At 38.9% G+C, this 18657-nt stretch overlaps 1 protein-coding gene across 1 annotated transcript in view; it reads left to right on the top strand.

Annotated features, from left to right (window-relative positions):
* The first annotated feature begins 335 nt into the window (after positions 1 to 335).
* CHMP3 (charged multivesicular body protein 3) overlaps positions 336 to 18657 on the top strand; it is an 80742-nt gene continuing 62420 nt past the window's right edge. Inside the window, exon 1 of the mRNA XM_032652462.1 lies at positions 336 to 554. Within this exon, the coding sequence (XP_032508353.1) occupies positions 351 to 554 (204 nt within the window). The 5' untranslated portion in view covers positions 336 to 350. The remainder of the gene's footprint in view (positions 555 to 18657) is intronic.

Here is an 18657-nt window from a genome sequence, read left to right as displayed (position 1 = left end):
GTCACGGTAGTGACAACAGAGGAGAGGAGTAGGTCTGCCGGGAGGAAGAGGTCATTTCTGGCTCGCTGCATGTGAGGTGCCTACGGGACAGAAGGATAAAGATGTTAGGAAAGTGGTTGTAAAAGTATTGTACCTCGTTTGGGTAGAGATACAGACTTCCGGTGCCACAACATACAGGTTTAGGTGAGCAGGCACAGCTGTAATCACCAGGTGTAGTCAATAAACTCGCACCTTTCAGACGAACCGCCTCTAGGCCTCAGAAGAACACACCTGGGCCCACAAGTCCCCTCCCAGAAAGTGCGCAATCGCCTCAATCTTTCTGACAAAACTCCGCCGACCCAAGTCTGCGCATGAGTTCGGCGCATGCGCACCAAGGCTCCCCGCGGCCGCTCCCTGCTCCTGGCGCCCCGACTCCTCGCCTCTCAGCGGCCCCGCCCAGGCGGCTGCCCGTGACCTGCCTGGGTGCAGGGAACGGAAAGCCGGGAGGGGTGAGACGAGTTCAGTTCGCCATGGGGCTGTTTGGAAAAACCCCAGAGAAGCCGCCCAAAGAGCTGGTAAGGGCTACGGCGGCGGCACCGGAGTGGGTGGGTTTGCGTGGGGCGTGATAGAGTTGGTAAACGACTGGACAGTCTCCCCCCAGCGGCTGGCCAGGTGCCGCTCGGCCCCCATTTCCGGGGCCTCCCACTCGACTGAGGGGCCGGAGGAAGTCTCTTAGGAAACGGCTGTAGCGAAAGAGAACCCTGGTATTCCACTCCACAAGGGAGCCGAGGGTCGGGTTAAGACTTCCTCGGCTTCGGCTCCGGGCGCGGAGGCAGCAGCGCCGGCCTCGCCTCTGGAAGCCCTTCCGCGGCGCGCGTTGGTACGTCCCGCCCGGAACCTTTCCCTGGCGCAGGCCCCGCCCCCTCACTCCCGCCCGAGGACAACTGGCGTACCTCCCCGGGTTCCGTGGTACCCCGAGGACACCGTCCCCGTCGCAGGACGGTCCGGGCGTTCCCTACCCACTGCGCCGTATTGAGAGGGAGGCTCTGGATCTCTTTCCCCTGCCCTCCAACGTTCTGTTGACACCAGACGCACAATTATAGCAGGGACCCCACTCGGAAGAGTGGTACAGGAGATAACAACTCTGCATCTGGCTTAGACTTCAGAATCTGCCTGTCAACTGCGATCACGTCGGGATACTGTGGAGCGGTTGAGTGCCCTGTGGAGTCCGTGTGCCTAAGTTTGTAATCTGGTTCCGCACACATCAGCTTTGTCATGTAGGCAAAATTAATTTCTCTGAGCCTTAGTCTTGGGTGTCAAGTAGGAATGATAATAGTATCACTTAAGAGTTATTGAAGGTGAAAGGACGTTAAGTTTTAGCTAGTAGTGCTAGTTAGGGTAAATTTGTGTTTTTGTTTTGGGCCGCCCCAGGCTGCTCATGGGATCTCAGTTCCCGACCAGGGATCAAACTCTGGCCTTGGCAGTGAAAGTCCGGAATCCTAACCGCTAGGCTATCAGGGAACTCCCAGGGTAAATTATATATTCTACAACCTTGCTCTCATTGGCAGGCAGATTCTTAACCACTGTGCTACCAGAGAAGTCCAACCTTGCTTTCAAAATGCAGACCAACAATATCAGCATCACCTGGCACCTTGTTAGAAATCTTGAGCCCTACCTGAGACCTATTGAATCATAATTTGAATTCTGACAAGATCTCCAGTGATAAGTATGCACATTAAAGTTTGAGAAGAATTACAGCACCCAGTACAGACTTACACATAATGGGAAACAAACCTAAAATCTTTCATTTAATAAACAGTCTTACATGTTCAGCTCTAGCAGGCCTGTTTTAAAAACCAATGTCATGCATCATGATGTTGTCGGCACGTAAAGTATGTGTTGATCGTATTTGTTAAGATGGGTACCAGAACAGTAGGCACTCAATAATTATTAGTTCCCTCAGGCAACTTATGCAGTTTTACTCCCTGGTAAAATAAAAATTGTGGAGCTTAAATGAGGTAAGAGTATGTGACATCACTTTTCAAACTGTCTAACATTATATAGATGCACATTTTGTGGCATGTATATATTCTGAGGTGCTTGTTATTATAGAAGTGTATTTTTGACATTAGGAAGGATTATTACCTTCAGTGTTTGGTCTTAGGTTTGCCATTCATAAAGTGAGAAGATTATGGGAAAACAGTCTCATTACTATTTAATCTGATCTCTAGTATAGCACTGAGATCTCTTGAATAGCACTGAGATCTCTTGAATAGCACTGAGACTGCTTTTAAATGATAAATGTAATTGCTAAGAGCTCGAAGATTGTATGCTCCTCCAATAGGGTAGCCTACCTGTGAAAGTAAGTTAAAACCTGAAAATCACAGGGTTGATAAACGAGATTTTTTTTTAAATATGCCTGCCAGAGGGATATTATAAAGATGAAATAAACAGCCAAAGAATGTATCGTCTAGCAAGTAAAGATATGCATTTCAAGAACAAGTCTGGATTGGGTATCACATATATAGTTACAGGAGTTCAGAGTTTGGAGTGATCACTCCCAGACTTGTGTGATTAGAAATGATTTGGGGGACTTCCCTGGTGGCACAGTGGTTAAGAATCTGCCTGCCAATGCAGGGGACACAGGTTCGAGCCCTGGTCCTGGAAGATCCCACATGCTGTGGAGCAACTAAGCCTGTGCACCACAACTACTGAGCCTGTGCTTTAGAACTGTGAGCCACAACTACTGAACCCACGTGCCACAACTACTGAAGCCCGCGTGCCTAGAGCCTATGTTCTGCAACAAGAGAAGCCACCGCAATGAGAAGCCCGTGCACCACAACAAAGAGTAGCCCCCACTCGCCGCAACTAGAGACAGCCCACGCGCAGCAACGAAGACCCAACACAGCCAAAAATAAATAAAATGAATAAATTAAAAAGAATAAAAAATAAAAAGGGGCTTCCCTGGTGGTGCAGTGGTTCAGAGTCCGCCTGCCGATGAAGGGGACACGGGTTCGTGCCCCAATCCGGGAAGATCCCACATGCCACAGAGCGGCTGGGCCCGTGAGCCGTGGCCGCTGAGCCTGTGCGTCCAGAGCCTGTGCTCCGCAACGGGAGAGGCCACAACAGCGAGAGGCCCGCATACCACAAAAAAAAATTAAAAAAATAAAAAGAATCCGCCTGCCAACTCAGGGGACACGGGTTCAATCCTGGTCCAGGAAGATCCCCTGTGCCACAGAGCAACTAAGCCCCTGCGCCACAACTACTGAGCCTGCACTCTGGAGCCTGTGAGCTACAACTACTGAGCCCACGTGCCACAACTACTGAAGCCCGCGCGCCTAGAATCCATGTTCCGCAACAAGAGAAGCCACCACAATGAGAAGCCCGTGCACTGCAGTGAAGAGTAGCCCCTGCTTGATGCAACTAGAGAAAACCTGTGCACAGCAATGAAGACCCAACGCAACCAAAAATAAATAAATAAATAAATAAATAATTTTTAAAAATGTTAGAGTGAAGCTGTACATTAAAAAAAAAAAAAAAGAAATGATTTAGCTCTCCACTATCATATTTTCCACACACCTCCTGCCTGTGAATTGTTTCTTGACTCTCGTTTTTTAAAAAAATATTTAATTTATTTGGTTGCACCGGGTCCTGGCTGCAGCACGAGGGATCTTTGTTGTGGCATGCAGGATCTTTAGTAGCAGCATGTGGGATCTTTTTTAGTTGCAGCACATGGGATCTTAGTTGCAGCATGCATGTGGGATCTAGTTCCCTGGCCAAGGATCAAACCCAGGCCCCCTGCATTGGGAGCATGGAGTCTTAGCCACTGGACCACCTGGGAAGTCCACGTTCTTGACTCTTTAGTAGGAATTTTAGTGTTAGATTATTTACTTTAACTGGTACTGGAGATACCCTGCCCAAGATTTTCTTCAAGTTCCTCTTCACGGTACTCCAAGCTATCCTTTGAGTTCTAATTATACCTTGTTCTAATTTGTCAGAAGAGTGTCTCTGTTTGCTTTACATTCAGCTTCTACCAAGCTCTTTATACCTTGTGATTTATGAGGAAATTGTTTTGTCACCTGCCACAATTATTTAGCATTGAATTTGTAATTCCAGAAAGTGCCAATAGAGCAGGAAGGAGAAGTACTTTTTTCTCCATAGAGCTGTGGAAGCACAGGTAAAGTATTGAGAACCAGTATAAGAATAAGAAGACAAATAATGTCTGACATTTTAGTTTTAGTTTGGCATTTTTTTGAGAGGGAGAAGGAGAAAAATTAAAAATTCAACTTTATAAAAGAAGCTAAATAATGGAAACTTAAAAAACAAACCAAAATCCAAGATAATGTTGGCAGAGAGAGAAGAGTTAGAGGAAAAAGAGAACCGACTAAATGCTGTAGAGTCAGCTGGACAACTCTTGAATTAGGATCAATTTATAGTATGCCTTTCACTGGGGACTGGAAGATGAGGTCCCAGCACAGAATAAGCAGGGGCCAGGTGCAGCCATGCCACACCACCATCATTGTCATTTAGGCCATGGTGACAAGTCAGGTCAGGCAAGTCGGGTCACGTCACATATACATATTTATGTTATGGGTGATGACCCCAGAGCTTTGGTAAAGTATCCAGCACAGAGTAGGTGCTAAATAAATATTGAGTGATGAATGAGTACCAGAATAAGATTAAGGTTTCAAGTCAAGTAGTTTTAAGATGAGCAGTGTTTCAAGGGATATTCCAGGGAAACATTAGCTGTATAAGGGGCTTTACAGACTAAAGTCTTTGCCCCCAGCTATCTCAGATACTTTGATGGAGACATCTTAGTGGTGAAACTTGTTCTATCTTAAAGTGTCCAACTTAAGACTGGATTGGGCCTGCTGAGGATGAGCCTTGTAATCCATTTAGAAACTGAGACCGTCTTAGGATGGGAATCAAGGGGACTTGAGATTATGCTTGAAAGAGATTCTTCTCTTGGACCCGAGGTTCTGCTGGAAAATTGTGCTGTCCTCACTTAGGGACTTTGCTAATTTAGCCTTTGGGTAGAACATGTAGTCACCTTTTATGGCATCAGAATTCTGAAATCATGTAAGTAACTTATATCCATAGACAGTCATGACACATGGTTGTGGGTTGCTATCCAAAGGGGGAAGAAAATGAGAAAGGGAGATAGAGGAAAAGAGAAGGCTTCATTCACTTAGTTCATACAACAAACGTTTATTGAGATATTTTAGTGTATATTGGGTTGACATCAGGTTTGCAAAAATAAGACACTGGAGGACAACTTCAAAGGATACCAAGTTTTGGGGGAACAAATGCTTATATTTTAGGGTAAATAAGAGCAGTGATATAAGTATGTACAAGATCTATGATGTCACAGTGTGTGGGGGGAGTAACTCACTGTTCAGAGTAGGGAAGAGGACCTGGTCAGGGAGGTTATCTGGGTCTTGTCACAAGAGGCATTAGCCAGGTGGATGGATTGGTATAGAACTGGGAAAGAAGGGGCATTCCAAACAAAATAGACTGCAGATGCAAGGTGTAGAAGTGTGGAATGTAGGTTGGAGGAACCAGAAAAAAGTTTAGAATGGTTGAAGGATGAAATAAGGTTATATCTGAGTGGGATGCAATGGTAAGATGTTAAATTGGAGAGGTAGGTAGAGGGCAGATTAATGAAGGCCTATGTATCATGCCTACTAAGGATGGGGAGCATTCAGAATAGTGGTTTGGAGCAAGAATTGGAGGGAAGAGACTTCGGTATGGAGCAATTAAGTGGCCCAGATGAGAGATGATGCTGGTCTTAACTGAGAGCAAAAACGGGGATAGAAAGGATAGGAGGAGTTTTAGAAATATTTAGGATATATAGTCAGAATTTGCTTATCTGCTGGGTGTGGGATGAAAGTGCAAAGATGATTCTTAGGTTTCTGTTTAACCTCACCGCCATCAAATCCATCATCCCACTCAGTGTTGGTATCATGAACTGAAATTGAGAGAATTCTGGAAAAGAGCAGATTTTTGACAGGATGGTGATGGAGAGGAAGGAACCGCAGAGCGTGGTTTTAGACAGGATTCAGGGGATCAGGGAAGACATTAGTAAAGTGTTATCCGGGAAGAATACTTTCTTTTTTACTTCGTGTCCTCAGCAAAACTGTAAGCTTCTTAAGAGCAAGGATCGCATTTTTCTTATCATCTACTTTTCAGCATAGTGCTGAACTCCCTTAATAAGAGTAAGGTGTCTATCAAATATTTGTTTCATGAAGTAGAGGTGGTGAGAGAAAATGCTTACACATTTGAAGATACCCTAATTGACCATCTTCTCTATATCCATCTGACAGTGATCAGAGTAGGCAATTTTTGACCTAAGTTCACTTATATTTGTTGTTTTTGGCTAATTTCTAGTTTTATATATGTTTTAAATCTTGAAGGATACCCAAAGTCCTTTAGACAGACATCACCTTCAGGGAGAGGAGCTAGGTAGCTGAGGGTCAAAAGTGGGAGAGGAATTTACTTTTAACTAGGTATCTGTTTTAGTCCATTTGGGCCGTTATAACAAAATGCCGCAGACTGGGTAGCTTATACACAGTAGAAATTTATTTCTCACAGTACTGGAGGCTGAGAAGTCCAAGATCAAGGAGCCCTCAGATTCAGTGTCTGATGACGACCTGATTCCTAGTTCATAGGTGACCATTTTTTCACTGTGCCCTCACATGGGCAGAAAGGGGGATCAAGCTTTCTGGAGTCTCTATTATAAGGCACTAAACTCATTTCATGAGGGCTCTGCCATCATGACCTAATCACTTCCCAAAGGCCCCACCTCCAGATACCATCACATTGAGGACTGTTTCAACATCCCAATTGGGAGGATACAAACATTATGTCTATAGCAGTGTGATTTGTATATCCCACCCTGATACATGGAATCAACAATTTCTCCAAGGAGTACAAATTTCTTTTAGTGGGAATGGTATTTAGAAACCAAAATTTAGGTGCTCCTGGTGCTTATTACTACCGGAGTGTTCTTGCTTCTAGGCCTTTTAATTAGAAGAAAGAAATATAGTCTTTAAAAAATTATGAAGGTGATTAGAGACTAGGTTTTTTGAGCCAGGCCTCCTGCTGAAAATAACTAGAAGAGCTAGATTAAAAGTATAACCATTTGAAATTACTGAAAACTACCAAGGTAGTGAAGAATTGCAAAATCAAGATCTGAGAGAAGTGGGAAGCTCAATTACATGAGCCCAGTCATTTGGGACCAGTTTTTCTCCCTAAAGAGATCCTCTAATTCCTCATGCAGTGTTGAGAAACTGAGAATTTGAGGAGAGATTTTGACATCCTGTGGTTAGGGGGTTCAAAAATTGGAGTTCAGGGAACACAAAGGATGAGGGACTCATTTAAGTCCCCAAGGCTTTTGGTTAGAACTCTAAAAGGATACACCTTAGTGGTAATAGTGAGCTGGAAGTAAATCGGCCTTTACAAAGACTGCTGTCCAGTGTCAAATCATCCCTATCCCTGATTGGATTTATTAAGCTTAATTAATAACCAGTTGTCAGTGTTCTTAGGCTAGATGTTTGCCTGAAGCAAGTTAGCTCTTCTCTGGAAGAAGATAACATCATGCAGAGACACGTTCATCCTGTGGGTTTTCACATACAAAGTTCAGAATTCAAAAAAAAAAGACATTGATTCATAGGAAATCTTTATGTATCCTGGATACAGGTCTTTATATATTCTGGATACCAAGGCTTTATAAATGCTTTTGTTCCCATTTATGTGGTTACAAATAGCTTCTCCAATTTTCTGAACTTTTTCCTTCCTTTAAATGGTATCTTATGATGAGTAAAAATTCTTAATTTCAGTATAGATAAGAATATCAGTCTGTTCCTTTATGCTTATTGATTTTTGTGTCTTTTTAAAGAAATCCTTTCCTAAAAAAAAAAAAGGAAGAAATCCTTTCCTAATCTGAAATCATAAAGGTATTCTCCTATACTGTCTTCTTAAAGTACCATAGTTTTGCATTCTGTATTTAAGTCTTCAATCTACTTAATTAATTTCAATGAAGGTTGAGAACAGGGATTCAATCATCTTGTTTTCCATTTGGCTTACCATTTGTTTCCACACTGTTTATAGAAAACACACTTTTATTTGTTTTAGTTTCCTGTGCCTAGTTGGCTTGACATGTAGTAGACTCTATGAATGAATTTGAATAAAGTATATATCTTGATAGTGTGAAATTCTCTAGAATTCTTATGGTTTTCACAGCATACTGTCTGATTTACAATTTGATTTTTCTTTATACTGTACTCCTTGCTTATGTTCTACTTAACCTATCAATTATAAATGCTTTTTGTTTATTGCTAAAACCCTACTGGTATTAAATAAAGGTTTGCTATTTTCCATTTTATCAGTTTTCATTTTCTTGTTTATTGTAGTGATCTTTCCAGTTGTGAGACTTGTTTGAGACAGTTTCTTGAGCTTTTTGTACTGGACTGTATTTTACCCTAACAGAACATTAGATTCACCTGAAGAAATTTTAAGTACTACCTATCATTTGGGCTCTATTACTAGCCCAATTAAATTGGTATTGTTTAAATGTCCCAGGTAACTTCTGTGTGGAGTGAGGTTGAGAACTACTGATCTGGGTCATGGCTGGATAATTTTGGTTATTCCCATTTCTCTTAGGAATTTTTTCTTTCACAAAATCCCTTTCGATTTTGTAAGTTAAAGAAAAAATTTTGACCAGTTTTATGAACCTTTTTCTCTTTGACATTTAAAAACATAGATCTTTGGTGTTTCTGATGACTGAAATTTTATGCCTCTTCTTCACAACACATATTTTATGCAGTTAAATTCAACAGATAATTATTGAGCATTTGTTTTGTGCCAGGGGCACAAGGGGTTAGTGAATAAGAAAAGGTCTTTGACCTGCTGGAGCCATACAGTCTATAATGTGTATACACATTAATATCAGTATATTAGTTATATATAATTATGTTAGTTTAATATAATTAATGTAATGTTTACAAAAGAGAGGAGGTATAGGGTTCTGCCTAATTATACTGCAAGTGGGTTTAACTTATCCCAGGGGTCACAGAAGGCCTCCCAAAGTAACATTTAAGCTGAGACATGAAGACCAAGTTCAGAAAATATGTTCTTTATTTTTCTGACTATTGCTAACATTTGGGGAAAGCAAGATTTTCTGGTGGTCATGTGAAATTTTTCTATCAGCTAGTTGCCACCTTTTATGTAGTTATTAAATTGCTCCAATTCATGCCTCAGGGTTCCAATCGTAGATATAGTTCACCAAGTATAAACAGAAAGTAGAATTTAGCATTTTGGACGTTAATAAAATGGAGATTGAGCTTAATCAACATTATTGGGAAGATTTGAATTTAGGGCATTTAAAAACTAGTTTCCTTCAATTGTGAGAAAAAATATCTATTTGTTATATCATCCGTTGGGCATATTTGTGTGGGTCTAATTATTCTGGTCTGTTGATCTATGTGTCTATTCTTTGGCCAACTACTCTGTCTTGAATACTGTAGCTTTATATTAAGTCTTAAAGTTGGGTAATGGGGAATCCTCCAGCATTGTTTTTCTTCACGGTTGTCTTGGTTACTCCAGGGCATTTTTGCCTTTCCATATAAACTTTTTTTTTTTTTTTTTCTTTTTTCCATATAAACTTTAAAATCAGTTTGTTGATGTCTGCAGAATAGATTCTGGTGATTTTGATTGTGATTGCATTGAATCTACAGATGAAGTTGGGAAGAACTGATATATTAGTTTTTAGTCTTCCAATCCATGAACATGGAATATCTCTCCATTTATTTATATGTCTGTGATTTCTTTCATTAACGTTTTGTAGTTTTCTACATGTACATCCTATACGTATTGTTAGATTTTTACCCAAGTGTTTTATTGTTTTGTTTGGTGCTATGGTAAATGTTTTTAAAATTTCGGATTCCAATTGTTTATTACTGGTATACTGGAAAGCAGTTAACTTTTGTATATTAATCTTCTGTCCTATGACCTTGCTATATTTGCTTGTTAATTCTTGGAGTTCTTGGAGATTTTTTATATCCATTCCAAAGAATCAACAACAAATATATATAAATATAAATATAAATAAATAAATAAATATATATATATATATATATATACACACACACACACACACACACACACACATCAGTTTAATTGTTTTGTCCCAAATTTGTGTACCTCTTCTTTTCTTATTGTATTAGCTAGGACTTCATTACAGTGTTGAATAGGAGTAGAGAGAGATGATATCCTTGCCTTGTTCCTTATCTTAGGGGGAAAGCTTCTAATTTCTTGCCATTAATTATGATGTTAGGTATAGTTTGGGGTGAGGGTGGGGTTGCAGTTTTTTTTTTAAATTAAATTGAGGAATTTTTCTTTTATTCAGGTTTGTGGAAAGTTTTTATTGTGAGTATAGGAGAATGGTTTTCCTGTGTCAATTCATATGATTTTTCTTATTTAGCCTATTGATGTGTGGTGGATTACGGTGACTGATTTTTGAATGTGGAACCAGCTTTGCATACCTGGAATAAATCACACTTGGTTGTGGTTTATAATTCTTTTTATGTAATTTTACATTCAATTTGCTAACGTTTTGTTGAGGATTTTTGCATTCACGAGAGATACTGGTCTGTAGTTTTCCTTTCTTGTAATGTCTTTATCTGGTTTTGATATTAGGATAATGCTGGCCTCATAGAATGAGTTAAGAAATATTCACTCTTATATTTCCTTGAAGATTTTGTAGAGAATTGTTATCATTACTTCCTTAAATCTTTGGTAGAATTCTCCAGTGAAACCATCTGGGCCTGATACTTTCTTTGTTGGGAAGTTATTAACTACCAGTTCAATTGCTTTAATAATAATAGGCCTATTCAGATAATCTACTTCTCCTTGTGTGAGTTTTAGTAGGCTTTCAAGTAATCGGTCCCTTTCATCTAATTTACCAAGTTTGTGAGCATAGAATTTTTCATAATAGTCCTTTATTGTCTTTTTATTCTCCATGGAATCAATAGTGATGACCCCTTTTGCATTTCTGATATTGGTAAACTTGTCTTCTCTCTTTTTTTCTCTGTTCACCTGGCTAAAGGCTTATCTATTTTATTGATCTGTTTAAAGAGCCAGATTTTGGTTTCATTGATTTTCTATTATTATACTTTCCTCCTTTCAATTTCATTGATTCTGTAATTTTTATTGTTTCTTTTCTTTTGCTTGCTTGATGCCTAAATTGCTCTTCTTTCTTTAGTTTCCTGAGGTGGAATCTTAGATTATTGATGTTTAGCTCTCTCCTAATATATGCAGTTAATGCTATAAATTAACTTCCCAATGCTTTTGCTGCACCCTACACATTTTCATAAGTTGTATTTATTTCCACTTTAATTTAATTCAAAATAATTTTAAATTTATCTTGAGACTTTTTCTTTGACCCATGTGTTACTTAGATGTGTGTTGTTTAATCTCCAAAATTTGGGGATTTTCCAGCTACTTTTCTGTTACTGATTTCTGACTTCATTCCATTGTGATCTCACAACACACTTTGTATGATTTCTATTTTTTAAAAATTTGTTAGAGTGTGTGTGTTATGGCCCAGAAAGTGGTCTGTCTTGAGGAGTGTTTCCACGTGAGCTTGAGAAGTCTGTGTGTTCTGTTGCTGGACAGAGTATTCTATAACTGTTAATTAGATCAAGTTGACGGATAGTTCCGTTCAGGTCAGCTCTATCCTTACTGATTTTCTCTCTGTTCCGTTTGTTGATTATCTCAAGGGAGGTTTTGAATTCTCCAGCTATAACGTGGATTTGTCCATTTCCCCTTTCAGGTCTATGAATTTTTGCCTCATATATTTTGATGCTCTGTTTTTTAGGTGCATGCACACTAAGGATTGTTTTGTTTTCTTATTGAATCCTTAGTTAATGCCTCTGTTGCTGTGATAAGTTTTTTTGTACTGAAGTCTGCTTTGTCTTAATACAGCTATCCTCCTTTTCTTCCTTCCTTTCTTTCTCCCACACTCCCTCTCTTTTTTCTTTCTTTACTTCATTTTCATTGATATGAAATTTACATAACATAAAATGAACCATTTTACCCTGAACAATTCAGTGGCATTTGGTACATTCATAACATGCAACCACCACCTCTATCTACTTCCAAAACATTTTCATCACTCTAAAATAAAGCCCCGTACCCTCTAAGCAGTTACTGCCTATTCTAATCTCCCTCCAGCATCTGGTGACTACCAATCTGTTTTCTATTCTAATTTCTTATAAGTGGAATCATACAATATATGGGCCTTTTATGTCTGGCTTCTTTCATTTACTACAGTGTTTTCAAGGTTCATCCATGATGTAGCTAGTACTTACTTCCTTTTTATGGCTGAATGATATTTCATTGCATACATATCTCACAACTCATGCATTCATCCTGTGATAGACATTTGAGTTGTTTCAACCTTTTGACTGTTGTGAATAGTGCTGTTATGAACATTCTCATATGAATATTTTTTGAGTACCTATTTTCAATTCTTTTGGGTATATACCTAGGAGTAGAATTTATTTACCTTTTTGAGGAACTCCGTAACTGTTTTTCACAGTGGCTTCACCATTTTACCTTCCCACCAGCAATGTACAAGTGTTCCTATTTCTCTCCTTGCTAACACTTATATTTTTGATTATAGCCAATTCTGTTATTATAGTCAGTATGCTCTATGTGAAGTGGTATCTTGTGGTTTTTATTTACATTCCCTTAATGACAAATGAGGTTGAATATCTTTTCATGTGCTTTTTGGCCATTTGTATATCTCCTTCAGAGAAATGTCTGTTTATGCCCTTTGCCTGTTTTTTAATTGGGTTGTCTTTTTGTTATTGAGTTGTATGAATTCTTTATATGTTTTGTTAGAAGACCCTTATCAGGTATATAATTTGCAAATATTTTCTCCCATTCTATAGGTGATCTTATTATTTTTCTGATAATATTCTTTGATGCACAGTTTTTAATTTTGATGAAGTTCAATATACATTTTTTTTGCCGTACATGGGCCTCTCACTGTTGTGGCCTCTCCCGTTGTGGAGCACAGGCTCCGGATGCACAGGCCCAGCAGCCATGGCTCACGGGCCCAGCCGGTCCGCGGCATGTGGGATCTTCCCAGACCGGGATACGAACCCATGTCCCCTGCATCGGCAGGTGGACTCAACCACTGCGCCGCCAGGCAAGCCCTCTTTTTTTTTTTTTTTTCTTTTTTTGCTCATGCTTTTGGGATGTTTCTAATACAAATCTAAAGTTATGATGATTTATCCCTGTATTTTCTTCTGAGTTTTATAGTTTTAGCTCCTATATCTAGGTCTTTGACTAATGTAGAGTTAATTTCTATATACTGTGTGAGATAGGAGAGAGCTTGCTTTTGATTAGTGTTTGCTCCTTCCTTTTACTTTTAATGTTAGTCTTTATATTTACTTTTAACCTTAGTCTTGTAGGCAATGTATAGTTGACTCTTTCTTTCTTTCTCTCTTTCTCTCTCTCTCACTTTCTTGCTTTCCCCTGTCCGGTTTTCACTGAACCTTTCATGTGATTTATTTAATCTCATCTATTTTTTTTTTTTTTTTTTTTGCGGTATGCGGGCCTCTCACTGCTGTGCCCTCTCCCGCTGCGGTGCACAGGCTCCGGACGCTCAAGCTCAGCGGCCATGGCTCACGGGCCCAGCCGCTCCACGGCATGTGGGATCCTCCCGGACCGGGGCACGAACCCGCATCCCCTGCATCGGCAGGCCGACGCTCAACCACTGCGCCACCAGGGAAGCCCCAATCTCATCTATTAACATATCAATTATGTGTTTTTAAAAAGTTTTTAGTGATTGTCCCAGATTTTGAAATATACCTTTTGTAATTACATTAACTTCAAATGCCATTATACTGTTTCACATGTAATGCAGATACCTTTTAACAGTGTATTCTGTCCATTATGATATTGCTCTCATTCATTTCAGTTATCCATATTCTATCTTCACCCAATATACTGTCACTATTATTACTTTAAGAATAGGAAATTCCCTGGCGGTCCAGTGGTTAGGACTCAGTGCTTTCACTTCTGGGGCATGGGTTCAATCCCTGGTTGGGGAACTAATAACCGCAAGCCATGCCACACCGCCCCCCCCAAAAAAAGTTAAGAATAAGAAAAAAGATTTTTTCTTCATTTATTCTTTCCCTAATATTCTTTCTTTATATATGTCCCAGTTTCTGACCTGTATAATTTTGCTTCTCCCTGAAGAACTTTTAAAAAACATTTCTGGTAATCTAGATCTGCTGTGATGAATTCCTTCAATTTTTGTTTGTCTGATAAAATCTTTACTTCTCCTCTTTTGAAAGATAATTTTGCTGGATGTAGAATTCTAAGTTGGTGATTTTTTCTCCAACACTTTATCTCACTCCACTCTCTTCTTGCTTCCATAGTTTCTAACAAGGAGTCTTTTGTAATTCTTATCTTTGTTCCCCTGTAGGTGAGGTATGTTTTTTCTCTGTCTTTCAAAATTTTCTCTTTGCTCTCATGTTCCTCATTTTGAAATGAGATAACTAGTTGTCATTTTTTGGATTCTTATCCTACTTTGTCTTCTCTTTGCTTCCTTTATCCATGGTTTGAAGTCTGTCATTAATTTTGGAAAGTTCTCAGCCATTATTATTTCATATTTTTTCTGTACTGTTTTCTCTTTTTTTCTCCTTCTGGTATTCAATTATGTGTATGTTACATCTTTTGAAATTGTCCACTGTTCTTAGATATCCTCTTCTGTTTGTTTTCATTCTTTTTCCTATTGCATTTCAGTTTTGCAAGTTTCTATTCACTGGTTCAGATTCACTGATCTATTCTTTGTCTATGTCTTATGTACTGATGAACTCGTCAAATGCAGTCTTCATTTCTGTTATAATATTAACTTATTTTATAGTTCTAGCATTTCCTTTTGATCCTTAATGGTTCCATCTTTGTGCTTACATTACCTGTCTCTTCTTGGGTAATGTTTACTTTTCCCACAAGAGCCAGAAAATGTCAATATCTATGTCATAATTAAGTCTGGTTCTGATGCTTACTTTGTCTCTTCAGACTATGGTTTTTCTTGTCTTTTAGAATGCTTTGTGATTTTTTGTTGAAAACGACATGATGTGTGGGGTAATAGGAAATGAGGTAGATAGGTCTTCATTATGAGGTTTTATGGTGATCAGGCTAGGGGTTTGGCTATGTTAATGTTTGCTGTGGCTATAGGTGCCAGAGGCTTAAAGTTCCTCTACTGTCCTTGTTTTTATTTCTTTTGTTATCTTGGGCATCCACAAAAACTCCTCTTTAGATAGGGCATGCATCTTGCGTCTCTTTTATCTCTAATGCATTGTTATACTGGAGCCCTATTGGTGTGGTGGTAAGGTGTGGGGGACTGGGAGCATTCTGTAATCTTATTAAAACTCAGTGTTTTAGTGACCTGTGTCCCTGGATGTGGCGTTCACAAGTGTTTCTTAGCTTCCTGCCCACTCCCAGTGACATAGGAAGACTAGGAGAAAGCAGACAATGTCAGATAAATGCCCTTCTCCAGGGTGAGATAAGGCTCTAGTAAGGTTTGTTTTACTGGAGAATAGGCCTTTTTTTTATGAAGAACAACACTGTGTGAATATTTCAGAATGGTTACTTTTCTTTTCTCCCTGCCAGAGAAACAGGGGTATCTTTCTTGCTTTTTCACCATGAGAAACTTCTGTGGTTCTTGGAGGTAAAGCCCTTGAAAGTTTTGGGGGCCCTAGGAGTTTCATTCTCATGGTAGTCTACACTCATCTACCAGCAGTTAGTCGAAATTACCATTTAAATGTTCCTTCCAGTGGTCCAGTTAAGCATATCTCAACTGTCACCCTCTGTATTCACCTCTCTCTCCACATTGCCGGATGGCAGTTTGCCCTATAACCTTGGTTTTCTGTTGAATCAAAGAAAAGTTGTTGGTTTTTTCCCTTGTTTTATGGATGGGAGTGATGACTTCCAATCTGTATATATCAGAGCTGAATCTGGAAGTTGTCTTCACTTTGAATGATATTTTCACCAATATAGAATTTTGGATTGAGAGGATTTTTAAAATTCTCTCAGCACTTTAAAGATGTCTCTCCGTTATCTCCTGATCATAGTTTCTTTTGAGAAGTCTGATGTACTTCTTATCTTCGTTCCTTTGTCATTAATGCATACTTTTTTCCTCTCTAGCTGGGTTTAAGATTTTATCTCTGATTTTCAGCATCTTGAATATAATGTGTTTAGGTGTGTTGTGTGGTGTTATATTGTATTTTTTGTTTGTTTTCTTTTGTTTTTGATATTTACCTTGTTTGGGATTCTCTGAGCTTTCTGCATCTGTGGTTTGATATTTTTCATTATTTTTGGAAAATTTTCAGCCATTGTTTCCTCAAATACTTACGCTCTCTTCTCTCATTTCCTGCTGGGTTACCAATTACACGTGTGTTAGACCATTTGTTATTATCTCATAGCTCTTGGGTACTTTGCTTTATTTTATTCTTTTTTTTAGTTTGGGTAACTTCTATTGACTTTTCTTCAAGTTCGTTGATTCTTTCTTCAGCTGTGTCAAGTTTTGTGAGCCAATGAAGGCATTCTTTGTGTACGTTTCAGCATTTTTATGCCATTTCCATTTGCAGAACCAGAAAGTTGATGTGAACTCCTGTTGTACTTGTGGCTCCTGAGGTTCTTTGCTGTCCACTAACCCACACTTGGACTTTATCAGTTTTTATTTAGAAATTTAACTGAATTTTCTTCAGTTGCTTTTAAGGTGCCTGCCGTCCAGGCTATGCCACAGATGATTCAGTGCTGGTGTTCCCTCTTTTCTTAGAAGTGCCTTTCTTTAGATTTCATGCTGCACTGTTGCCTTGTGACCTGAACTTTTCAACAGGTTCAGGAAAAGTTATTATGTAGTTCATTCAGCTTTGTCTTACCGTCTTGAGGGTCTTCTCAGCTTTCTATATCTAGGCAGAGATGGAACTCTCCAAATCTTTTTGAAATTATCCCCCCTTAGATTAAACCTTTCTTTAATGTCTTTGTTTGAGTCTTTATTTTCTCACTAAGTGCGTATTATATTCTTCTCTGTGTTGTATCATTTGCACATTTCTCTTTCTTGCTCTCATTTTCTTGAGCTGCTACCCCATATATGATATACAGTGATCCTTCACAATGAAGTGTATTACTTGTAGCATTGAAGTCTTTTTGCAGAGCTGAAAATACATTTTGCACTAAATCAGAAAACTTGTTATTCTGGTTTGGAAATAAAAGTAGGTAAATTAATTACTATTTTCCCATATAATGAAGACAGGTTGACTTTAGTCTTCAATTATCATCATTTGTCATACATTTTACTTTTTAAAACTTTTTAATTTTAGAAACTGCTGGTTTTCACTTATGAAAGTGAAGCAAAATTTGGGTTCACATTGAACTATTTTAAAGTTTTGGGTAGTTGTCTAACAGAGAAGACTGTGTGGCATCTAAAACAATTTTTTTTAAATAGCCTTAATGAATATTCTAATATTACAAGGTAGAATTTTAAAGTATTTATTCCAAACAGGGATGATTTAAAGCAGCTTCTGAGGGGCTTCCCTGGTGGCGCAGTGGTTGAGAGTCCGCCTGCCGATGCAGGGGACACGGGTTCGTGCCCCGGTCCGGGAGGATCCCACATGCCGTGGAGCAGCGCTGGGCCCGTGAGCCATGGCCGCTGAGCCTGCGCGTCCGGAGCCTGTGCTCTGCAACGGGAGAGGCCGCAACAGTGAGAGGCCCGCATACCGCAAAAAAAAAAAATAAATAAATAAAGCAGCTTCTGAACCTGGACTTTTTTCATAATTCTTTTTTATGTTATTTTTTTAAGAAGTATTTCTTGAAATAGGTTATATTTGCACATATTATAAAATTCAAAAGGCAGCAAAGTGTATCCTAAATTACAGGAAAAAGTCAATCTCCCTTTCACTCCTGTTCACAAATTAATTCAGTTTCTATCTTTGAAGGCAGCCTAATTTCCTGTGGATTTTTCTGTCGATATTCCGTAATATATGAATGTATAGAGACATATTTTTATATCTCTCTCCCTTTTTTTCACCTCCCTCTCTTCCTCCCCTTTCCTGCTCCTTCCTTCTCTCCTTCAGCCTCTCCCTCTCTTTCCTCTTTCTCTCCCTTTAACATATGTAATGTTATACTGTACACATTCTTTACCTTGCTATTTTCATTTATATTTTGAGAATTAATTCCATGGGTAGTCCTCACTGAATTGCCTTTCTCTCTTTAATTAGAATATAATGTTCACTTATGGAAATTCTCTAATGTGTTTAACTAGTCTCCTGTTGATATACATTTAGGTAATTTCTAGACTTTCGTTACTGCAAGCAATGCAGCAGTGTGTTTGTACAAAAGTCATTTCACTGTTGCCATTTATTGTCTTAAATTGAATGTTCACCCCTTAATGAACATGAGCAGTTATATAATGTAACGATAAATTTTGAAACAACCATTTTTAAATGACTTTGCTTTCAGTCTTCTAGATTTGTTTAAACAATGGGCAGCCTTAAATTAAAAGGCAAATTGTTAAGTAACTGTAATGGTAAACAGATGTAATAAAATAGTTTCTTAATCTCTTTGAATTAGAATTTTTCAATACTAGACATGTAAAACAAT

The sequence above is a fragment of the Phocoena sinus genome, chromosome 13 (assembly GCF_008692025.1).
Source record: "Phocoena sinus isolate mPhoSin1 chromosome 13, mPhoSin1.pri, whole genome shotgun sequence".
NCBI lineage: Eukaryota > Metazoa > Chordata > Mammalia > Artiodactyla > Phocoenidae > Phocoena > Phocoena sinus.
This window is presented reverse-complemented; position numbering and strand designations above follow the sequence as displayed.